The sequence below is a fragment of the Thamnophis sirtalis genome, unplaced genomic scaffold (genome assembly GCF_051295495.1).
Source record: "Thamnophis sirtalis isolate CommonGarterSnake01/CBP01778 unplaced genomic scaffold, rThaSir2_p1.2 scaffold_14, whole genome shotgun sequence".
Lineage (NCBI taxonomy): Eukaryota > Metazoa > Chordata > Lepidosauria > Squamata > Natricidae > Thamnophis > Thamnophis sirtalis.
In genome coordinates, this window is record NW_028261394.1 from 41,744,672 (window position 1) to 41,755,787 (window position 11,116).

At 44.0% G+C, this 11,116-nt stretch overlaps 1 protein-coding gene across 1 annotated transcript in view; it reads right to left on the reverse strand.

The window, feature by feature from the left end:
- LOC106539409 (ATP-binding cassette sub-family C member 12-like) overlaps positions 1-3,588 on the reverse strand; it is a 39,256-nt gene extending 35,668 nt beyond the window's left edge. Inside the window, 2 exon segments of the mRNA XM_087729308.1 lie at positions 71-226; positions 3,458-3,588. Coding sequence (XP_087585434.1) covers positions 71-226; positions 3,458-3,573 — 272 coding nt within the window. The 5' untranslated portion in view covers positions 3,574-3,588.
- Positions 3,589-11,116: the final 7,528 nt, after the last annotated feature.

Here is an 11,116-nt window from a genome sequence, read left to right on the forward strand (position 1 = left end):
GCAAACGAGGGACGCCTCCTTCTCTCCAGGAAGATTGGGGTGGGTCAAGAGAGGTTTTAAAAATAACAACCTTCTGGCGTTCGGTTCAGCACTGTCGTAGTAAGAGAGAGGAGGCATCGTCGCGGTGTTGATTTTGTGCCGGTATCCTTGGAGCATTAGCGAGGAAAACCAAGAATAGGTAGCAAAGGAAAAAAGTCCAGCGTTGTCCACTGGATTCTTGCAAGACCTGTAGGTCGGGTAGAAAGAGGGAATCAACCATGGGGAGAAGAAAATATAAATATATTTAATAAAATAAATAAATAAATAAATAAAAGGGGAAGAAGACTTTACAGCCATCAAAAGCTGCCTTCTGCTATCAGACCTCCAGCCATATTTTCTGGTGGATCTTTGGCCTGCCGCACTTTCTATGATTCTACTATGCATTTTCTAATTGTGGGAAAATGGGAGGGGGGATTGTATGGAGTTAGATGCTATGTAGCCATAACAACATTCTTTCTAGAAAGCCAAGGTCATCCTTTATCTTTGCACCTCTGCACCTGACTGGAACGGGATGGGTGGAAGCTGCCAGCATGGCAGTGGGAGATTGAACCATGTGATGGGACTTGTGGGTGTGGGGGGCAAAATCTTGAACTTTCAACTGGGTGGGGAAAAACAGGGAAGCTTTCAGATTCGGGTTTCCCCAGATGTGCCAACGTGGCTTTCTTAATAAATTGGAACTTTGAGCAATACTTTGCCTTGGACTCTGATTTAATTTTGGATGCTGTTTGGAAACCTGCCATTTGCCTTGGACCGTTGCCCATTCGGTCCTCCTAATCATCTCTTTGATTGGCACTTGTTCATCAGCGAGACCTTTTCCTCCTCCCTGGCAGCTACGGCTTTTGAGCAAGAGTTCTCTAATCTTTTCACCGGATATTGAATAGCTGTCTCCGAGAAGTCAGGTTCCTTGGTCGTCTTTTCAACAGTGAAAACGCGCAAGACACGTTTTTTTTTTTAATTCACTCCGGCTTTGAATTCTCAACAATTCTCCCGTGCTTGCCAATCATTTCATTTCCACAATAAGTGTAAAAACCGAGCTGTGGATGTGTGAAGAATGTAAAGCTGGTCTCGGGAATGGGGGGGGACGACTGAGCAAGCAAGGAGGAGTTTTTTAAAAATAAAATAATTATATGTACTCCTTGATTTATAACCGTTCATTTCAAAGTTTCAACAGCGTCGGAAAAAGTGACTTATGACTGTTTTTCACACTTGTGTGACCATTGCCGTGACCCGACAAATGCGCGAATGTCAAAAGCGCGCCGAAAAAATCGCGGCGCTAAAACCGCGATGTCAAAAGCGTGCCGACAACAGCGCGCCGACAAAACCGCGCTGACAGAAGCCCGATTTAAGAAGGTAAGGTTTAGGGTTAGGTTTAGGGTTAGATTTAGGGTTTGGTTTAGGGTTAGGGTTACAGCGCGGTTCTGTCGGCGCGCTGTTGTCGGCGCGCTTCAGTGCTCATTCGTCGGCGCGGTTTTGTCGGCGCGGTTTTGTTACCGCGGTTTAGTCAGGCGCGCTTTTGTCATTCGCGCATTTGTGGTGGAACCGACCATTGCAGCATCCCCGTGATCATGCGATCAAAATTCAGCAACTGGTTCATATTTACAACGGGATCAGGTGATAATCTTTTGCAACCTTCTGGCAAGCACACCAGATTCGCTTAACAACGGCGTTACTAACTTAACAATTGCTCTGGTTCACTTAACAACTGTCGCAAGAAAGGTCATAAAATAGGCTAAAACTCACTTGACAAATGTCTCGCTTAGCAAGATTAATTTTGGACTCAATTGTGGTCGTACGTTGAGGACCTCCTGTATCAGGTTCTCTCTGCCCCATCTCATACCAAACGAAATCAAAAGAGGACTATCTTAAGGATCTTTCTTATGCTTTTTTCTTTCCCACAACTGCATTGTTTTTGTTTTTTTAAGTTTCCCCTTTAATGGTTCATCCGTGCTTTTCCCATTCCAAGACATGCTGTATATTTTCCCACAGGTTGGCACAGCCCAAGATCCTAAACCTACATGCTAGTCTGCTTCCCCTCTGAAACTTTAAGGAGGCACCGAAAGCTTACCAGTCACCTGGAAATTGCAATTTTGGATGTCAAAAAATATGGGAAAGATACTCTAGGAGATGACCAGGCTGAGGGCAAGGGAGGGGGTCAAATGCGTCATCAGTCATGAATCCCTGCATTCCTGCAAGAGATTTAAGTCCAGCCCACTTTGAATGCCTCTCTTATCTCCTGCTCATTTTCCTTGAATGTTAGTAGCTCAGATTCTCAGACCCTCAAAACGACACTATAGAGCACTGCACACCAGAACAACTACACACAAGAATAATTTTCTCCCCAAATGCCATCACTCTGCTAAACAAATAATTTGCTCACCACTGTCAAACCATTCACTAAGGCTGCATTACTATTACTATTAGTCTTCTCGTCGTTCCTATCACCCATCTCCTCCCACTTATGACTGCAGGACTGTAACTTTATTGCTTGTATCCTTACGATTTATATTGATATTGATTGTTTCCTGATTTGTACCCTATGACTATCATTAAGTATTGTACCTTATGATTCGTGACGAATGTATCTTGTCTTTTTATGCACACTGAGAGCATCTGCACCAAAGACAAATTCCTTGTGTGTCCAATTCAGAGGTGGGTTCCTACCAGTTCGCACCTATTTGGTAGAACCGGTTCGTCAAATCTACCGAACCGGTTAGAAGAGGTTCCACCAGTGGACCCGGAAAGCAGGCCACACCTACAGAAGAGGTTCCAAACTTTTTTGAAACCCACCACTGGTCCTTGGATATGATTATTCCACACTATCATGCTCATATTTATAAAACTCAGTGCCTCTGTGAAAGGTAAGGATGACTCCTGCGTTTGTGGTGCAATCAGAACATTGCGTGTGTTGAAGTTGTTTTAACGCAAACCAAAGATGTCTTTTAAAAAACAAGTTTACATCATATTCTTATGCATGCCAGTGCTGTGCGCGAGGTAATTTAAGGTGGTTCTGACAAGTGTCGTCGGCATCTTCATATCCGGTCACATGGGTGGCAAGCCACTCTCATCCGGTCACATGGGTGGCAAGCCACTCCCACAAGGGAGGCCACACCCACAGAGTAGGTTCGAACAATTTTTGAAACCCTCCACTGGTCCAATCACACTTGGCCAATAAAGAATTCTATTCTATTCTATTCTATTCTATTCTATTCTATTCTATTCTATTCTTAAAGAACTGTATGTCAATTTGTGAGGCTAATTTAAGTACTCTCCCTATTTACTACATCTCAGCAAATGGGAATAACTAAAACCAGGTCTCTGATAGTCATAAATTAGATGACTGATTCATTCAGGAGTTAGATGCCCATCATTGAGATATTTATTCCGTGCGATATTTAAAATACAAGAACGTGGAACTTGCCTTGCTCTTAAGCGGATGGGAATCATGGTTTTTAAGCTTCGTGAATATTTCTGGTAGAAGGTCTTTTCAATATTTGCTTTGTGCAAATCGGTGGGAGGCAGATAATGTTCCAACATTATACCGTCATTCTGAAGGTACCAGGGCTTGCTCTCCTTAGCCATTTTTGTTATTCTTTTAAGGGGGAAAAAAAAGAGAATGTAGTTAATTTTAAAGAACCATTTCTTTCCATTTTCCTTTTAGTAAAAAAAAAAAAAAAAAAAAAAAAGCTGGAAGGCTTGAAGTCAGGAGATGAACAGAAATCTCTGCCAGTCAAAGATAAAGGCAAATAAACCTGCATAGATCATTTTTTTTTTGCAAAGCCATGTTAATTTTGGAGGCATTGAAGGTTAAAGTTCCCCTCGCACATATGTGCTAGTCGTTCCTGACTCTAGGGGGCATTGCTCATCTCTGTTTCAAAGCCGAAGAGCCAGCGCTGTCCGAAGACGTCTGTTAGGAAGGCAGGAAGGAAACATTCTGGTGTTGTTTCTAACCTCACCTTTATTGCCCTGCTTACAGAAACTGCCTCTCCGGTTAACCCTTATTACATAGTAGGCGCTAAGGCGAAGCGCCCATCAACCTGAGTGGCATTGAGTTGGCCATGCCCACATGGTCACATGACCACCGAGCCACGCCTACTCAGCTGGTTATTAGGGCAGAGAACCAATTGTTTAATTATTTGAATCCCACCGCTGCCTGGCAGGAATTTGGAATGGAAAAAAGTGTAGGGCTGTAGAGAGAAGACTGGATGTGAATGTTATAGATTTTTAAAAAAAGCATCTTATCTCACATCAAAAAGTTGCCTTTTGCAAACTTTTGAAAGAAGCTCCTCTCCACCACCTGAACTCTCGAGACGAAAAGAAAATCTCTCAGAAGTTCTGTGTGGCCACGTAAGTGTGTAATGGATTGGCAGCAGGATAAAAATTCAGCAGAAAGACATGCAAATATCCCGAGACCCCTGCGTTTAACGTTGCAAATCTGAGAATTTCAGTCCCGCTCATGATAAGCTTCGTTTCACCCTCCTGTATAGTTTCTGCGCTGCTTAATTCTCTCCTGCATGGCCCGCTGCTCTCCCAAAGAGATGACTGACAGACTGAGTATGTGATGTTTCCCGCTCCCTTCGTGTTGCTACACCTTGTTGTGGCCTGCCAGCGGCCAGCAGAGCTGGCAGCAAAGTCGGACAGTGAGGAGGTTGGGGAGGAGCATGGGCCAGTCCTGGAGGGTGAGGAAGGCTCTGATGAGGGCTCTGCGTCAGAGGCAGAGACGGGGCCGAGGATGTCTGGCAGTTCTCAGCTGCCTTCGGAGCTAGACAGCAGTGAGGCAGAGGAACAGGTGGAGCCTGTTCCCAGTGTGCGCATGCGCAGAGCTGCCACAAGAAGGGAATAACTCAGAAATCAAGGTCGACTTGGGAGTAAAGTCACAGATGGAAGGTGATTGGCCCCTCCCATAGGAAATAAAAGAGGAGCGAAAGGGGAGGGGGCTTTTGCAGGAAACAATTCATTCGTTCGTTTGTTAGTTCATTTCAGGAGTGTGAAGATCTGTCCGTGAATCTCAGAGACTCTGTGCCCGGCCTTTCCTTGCACTGCACCTCATTTGGACAATATTTACATGGCAGCTTTCCAAGAGAGATAAGGTCTGTGGTCCTAAATTCACCTTTTAAAGATTCTTTACCAGGCCTTTGCTGAACGTGAACGAGAGGAATTCACATTCGTTTAATAAAAGGGGTTTTGTCGGGACCAGGAATCTGCCTCGTGCTTTTTGGGGAAGCCTAACTCAGAACACACCTTCAATTCGCTTCCACCTGAAAGTATTTTACCTGATCTTCCAAACTGGTGAAGCCTCTCTCTCTCTCTCTCCCCCCTGCAACTGCCTGACTCAACTGCCACTCTGGATTCATAAAGGACATTCTAGAATGCTTCCTGCTCTCCCTGAACTGACTTTCTAAACCAGGTTCTACTGAACTGGCTTTCTAAACCAGGTTCTACCCAGTGAGTGGATTGCAAAGACGGATGAGGAGAAGCCAGGCTTGGGAGATCTGTTTTATCTTGTCGTCGAACCCCGAGACTCTTGAGCTTGTGATGAATGTACAACAACACTGGCATCGTTCCAGAAGTGCAAGCTTAGCCTCACGCTGCAACAGCTTTCTGCAGAGTCCTTGGTACTCTCTGAGCTTGGCTGTTTTCTTGCAGATGCTTCATGACCCAAGTAGGTAACTTCATCAGTGACCCAAGGTTTGTGGAAAGGAGAAGGAAAAGGAGAAGATCACAACTGTGGAGTCCTTGATGCTCTCTGAGCTTGGTTGTTTTCCTATCGACGTTTCATTACCCAACTAGGTAACATCATCAGTGACCGAAGGGGACGGGGTTTGCAGAGGGGAGAAGAAAGAAAATGGGAGGAGGAGGAGGAGGTGGTGGTGATGGAAACAACTATGGGCTCCTTGTTGGTCTCTGAGCTTGATTGTTTTCTTACAGACATTTCATTACCAAATTAGGTAACAGCTTCAGGGATCTTCTATTGGTTCCACCACAAAACCGCGTTCGACTAAAGGGTGCTCAATGAAACCGCCTAGCTGACGTCATCACAGCGCGACAACAGCGCGGAGAAAAAAGCACGCTGTAAACGCTAAACCTAAAATTAACCCCTAAACCTAAACCTAACCCCCCTAAACCTAATCCTAAACCTAACCCTAAACCTAACCCTTAACCTAACCTTAAACCTAACCCTAACCCTAACCCTTAACCTAACGCTAAACCTAAACCTAATCCTAACCCTTAACCTAACCCTAAACCTAACCCTAACCCTTAACCTAACCCTAACCCTAACCCTAACCCTTAACCTAACCCTAAACCTAACCCTTACCTTAACTTGAATTGGCTTGCTTTCAAAGCGCTATTTAAAGCGCCCTTCTTTCTCCGCGCTCGCTGTTGTCGCCCTGCTGATGACGTCAGTGACGCGGTTTAATCGGGCGCACTTTAGTCGAGCGCGGTTTTGTCGTGCCACGTCTTCTATTAGTATATATAGCTTTCTCTTCCAGAGTCTAGTTGTTACTTCTCAATTATCAGCATAAATAGAGGATAAAGAAGATGAAGGTATATTTGTTGCCTAGACAAGAGAGCTGAAATATGTATTTTTTTTAAAAAAAAAAAATCCAGAAGACACACATGCAGAAATGGCTCAATCAGATGCCTTCCTAATTTACTGAACCCTGAGGAGGAAGAGAAGGCAGTGGAGCACATTCAGACTAGCAAGATTCTGTTGCAAGAGCCATTCTCAGTCCAGGTAACTTTAGCCTTCTTGTAAAGTTGAGCTCCGATTCACCCAGTTGGATAAATGCCTAGTTGGAACTGACAATGTTTCACGAAACTATAAAATCAGTTGAGACAGTTTAGAATATCAATTCTCTGCTTGTTACAAGAATCGAAATCAAGTCATTCCTATCCGATGGTTGTCAGAACACATCTTTCAAAAGGGTACATCTCCCACCCCTTAGTGTTGCAGCAGATTGAGGTTTGTAACCTACTTACGAAAGACCAGGACTCGATACCACGAAGGTGAGAGAAACAGGTTTATTGGATGCATCGAGTTCAGCCTGTTCACACACCAAAATCTGAACTGCCTGGGCTCTGCCCAGGATGCTACTTTTATGCCGTGTTCCACACTGTGCATTCTCAAGGCGTTTCCATACACGAGACAAGCATGACATTTCGAAAAGGGGAAGTCCATTTGGAATGTTACAGCGAAGTACATAGGAGAAATACAAAAAAGAGAAGTTCCTATAATGTCTTAAGCTGTCAGCAGATTTTACCTCTGTTCTTTCTCTCACCCACGCCTGGCTTCCTGTGCCCCTCCTTTACAGGGTCTTGCCACACTGTCCAGCCCTATTTTTAATACTTATGAGGAAGTTGGAGAGAAAGTTCACTCCAGCTAAAAGTCAACTTTGGAACTCCAGGGCACTAGAATGAAAAGCCAAGCTAATATGAATTTATAAGGCCCATTCTATTAAGACCACCTAACCTGGCCAGCCACTGGTGGGTTTACCTGTGCACCCCCTCCTGCATCATTAGGAACAGGTTTCTGTTGGGTAACTTTTCCGCATTGCCGTACAAACATTTTGTACAGCCTCTTTGGTTGAGCGACTTTTAAGTTCTGCCCGGAACGGCAGTCCATCATAGGACTCCAGCTTCACGGCTGATTAATGCACTTCAGATCAAATGATCAGCGAGGAAGTTAAGTGCTTTATTTTTGCTGCCTGGTTTTTTTTATTTAAATGACCCCATTCTATCAATTCTAATTGGAAACCTTTGTAATTATCAACTCTGGGATTTTGCAGAATCAGAACCGAAGAGCGCATTTTTCTCATGGCAAAGAAAGAAATGGAAGATGTCCTCTTGGGAGATATATTTGTGGAACTGGGATATTCCTGATTCCAAAGGGTTTTTTGAGAGTTGCAAGTAAGCGAGAACGAAGGGAAGCAGAAATGCTACGGTGGACAGATAATATGTGGCCCAAAGATTTGGGTCTGAAAAGAAAAGATGATCATCTGAGCCTTGGACCAGTGGGGAGGAGACAAGGGAGAGTGAGCCTGAATCCAGCAATGAGTTGTTCCTGGATGCCTGGCACCAAAGAGCTAATAGGCATCAGGAACAGTTGCGCAAGTACAGGGGGTAATTGCACTCAGCTGGTGGTCATTAGGCTCCTCTCCAGACTATAAAAGGAATGCTTGTGCACACGGCCCTCTTGCAGAAGTCAACGCAGGAACTAATGTTGGAGAACATTATTGTGAGCTTGGCAGGCTGGATTGCTGCCAAAACCTATCTGTGCCGGCTTGCTGCCAAGGACCTGTCTGTCTGTTAATAAATTCCAGAAACTATCTTTGACTCGGAGTGTGTTGGTGTCGGACGAGGGGGGTCAGAACAGGTTGGTAAAACCACTATCTTTCAGTAATTAGTTATTGCCTTCTATAAAGGAGTGAATAGAACTTGATCCTAGGACTTCGTTTTTGTAGAAGGCGCAATTTGTTGTTTCTTTAACCTTAATTGATGCCTTTAATCATTCACAGAGATTGCACTAGAAGTACAAAATGCCAATGAATTTAGGGAACAAGGAAGGTGTCACTCACATAATGGCTTTGCAATACCTAGAAAAGTCAACTCACTCTGTCTCTGTCTCTGTCTCTGTCTCTCTCCACCAGGAATATCCATTATAAAAACACAAATAATTCAAAGCAGGGTTTCATGTCATGGTTGCCAATTTCATTGTTTTCACTTTTCTTTGAAAATGTGTGTACTTCACGTTTTTACCCTATCAAGCACTCCATTTGATATCTCTTTTTGTGTGTGTTTATAACAATTTTATGAATGTGTGATATAACACACAGAAAAAAAAAATACAAAAGCAAAAAGGATAAATAGGGAAGGGAAAAGCGTGGAAAAGAAAGAGGGGGAAGAAAGGGCTTTGACTTCTGACTCCCTTTCGATGCAGTAGAATAGGGAAATAACATCAAACCACGACTTTTCAGTTTTACATAGCAGTTTAAATTAGCCTTTTCCGTAACACCATCTCTATCTAATCAGTAAAACCCCAAAATCAAAAATTTCATTTTTTTTCTACCTCAAGCACAAAGTCCAGGAGTGGTTTCCAGTTAGAAACAAAGGTTTTTATATACATTTTTTTCCTTGATCAAAACTCTCCATTTGATTTGGATACACTGGATCCAAATTAAGTTTAAACACCAGTATGTGTGGGCATGATTTAATCTTTTATTTTCTTGAGCTAGTACATATACTTAATAAAACCAGGTTCAGTTAACTCGAGATGATTTCAGTGGGTCTCCATAAAACGTTTAAAACATCTGCTGATAAGCCTTTTTTTAAAAAACATCCCATTTATTAAAGCTCAGGAAATCAAATAATGCGTGATGCCCTGACACCTTGTGGTCATAAACTGATATAGCAACAGGAGAGAGTCTGGAATTGTTTCACAGTATATATAATTTTTCCAAGTAAAATAATTGGGTTCCTTGACCAATACAGTTGAATTTCTTTCACAGCTGTAGCACTTAGACTTATATAGCGCTTCACAGTGCTTTACAGCCCTCTCTAAGCAGTTTACAAGGTCTGAGTCCTCATTTTACCGACCTCGCAAGGATGGCTGAGTCAACCTTGAGCTGGTCAGGATCGAACTCCTGGCTGTGGGCAGAGCTAGCCTACAATATGGCATTCTACCACTGTGCCACCATGGAAGGAAGGAAAAAAATATCAACAGCACTTAGACTTATATACTGCTTCACAGTGCTTTACAGCCCTCTCTAAGCGGTTTAAAGAGTCAGCCTCTTGCCCCCAACAATCGGGGTCCTCATTTTAACCACCTCGGAAGGATGGAAGGCTGAGTCAACCTTGAGCTGGTCAGAATCGAACTCCTGGAAGTGGGCAGAGCTGGCCTGCAAGATGCAATTCTTACCACTGCACCAAAAAGGAAGGAAGGAAGGAAGGAAGGAAGGAAGGAAGGAAGGAAGGAAGGAAGGACTAGCAATAGCACTTAGACTTATATGCTGCTTTACAGCCCTCTCTAAGCGGTTTACGGAGTCAGCCTCTTGCCCCCAACAATCGGAGTCCTCATTTTAACCACCTTGGAAGGATGGAAGGCTGAGTCAACCTTGAGCCTGGTGAGATTCGAACTGCCAAAATGCAGGCAGTCCAAATTTCATCTAGGTTGTCAACTTTTAACTGCTCCTCACACTCTCTGCATTTTCTTGTCTTAAAGGCTTAAAAATGTACAGGAAGTCCTTGACTTACAACAATTTATTTAGAAAGCGTTCAAAATTTCAATGCCCCTCTCCAAAAAGCAACATGATTAGTCCTTGCAGCTGTAACTACTACATTGAAGCATCCCTAAATATCGTTTTAATGGTTTTTTAAAACTCGCCTGATGGCTCTCATCTTAAAAGTTCATTTAGTGACTATTCCAAGTTACAACAATAGCAATAGCAATAGCAATAGCAGTAGACTTATATACCGCTTCATAGGCCTTTCAGGCCTCTCTAAGCGGTTTACAGAGAGTCAGCATATTGCCCCCAACAATCTGGGTCCTCATTTTACCCACCTCGGAAGGATGGAGGGCTGAGTCAACCCTGAGCCGGTGAGATTTGAACCGCTGACCTGCTGATCTAGCAGTAGCCTGCAGTGCTGCATTGCCACTGCGCCACAACAGCCCTGGAAAAAGTGACTTGTGATCGTCTCCGCTTATGACCGTTGCGGCATCCCGCTCTTGACAGGATTTACATTTTGATTGCAGCTGATTCATATTTATGACGGTCGCTGTGGATGTAGGTCCTGCAATTCCCCCTTTTTGTGACCATCCAGCAAGCAAAGTCAATGGGGGAGCCAGATTCACTTAACAACCGAGAGGGATTCACTTCACCAACGTGGCAAGAACCGCCTTTAAAATGGACCATCAACTGATACTCGTTTTTTTTTAATGAATTGTCAATTGCGTTTCCGTTTCTCCACGCTGAAAGAGGCGGCGCAATACCAGCCGCGGCCGGAGGGGGCGGCCGCGAGTAGCGTGCGCGGCTTGCGCCGTTTGTTCCCCGCCGCTCGCCGTAACACGGCCTTATAGGCGGAC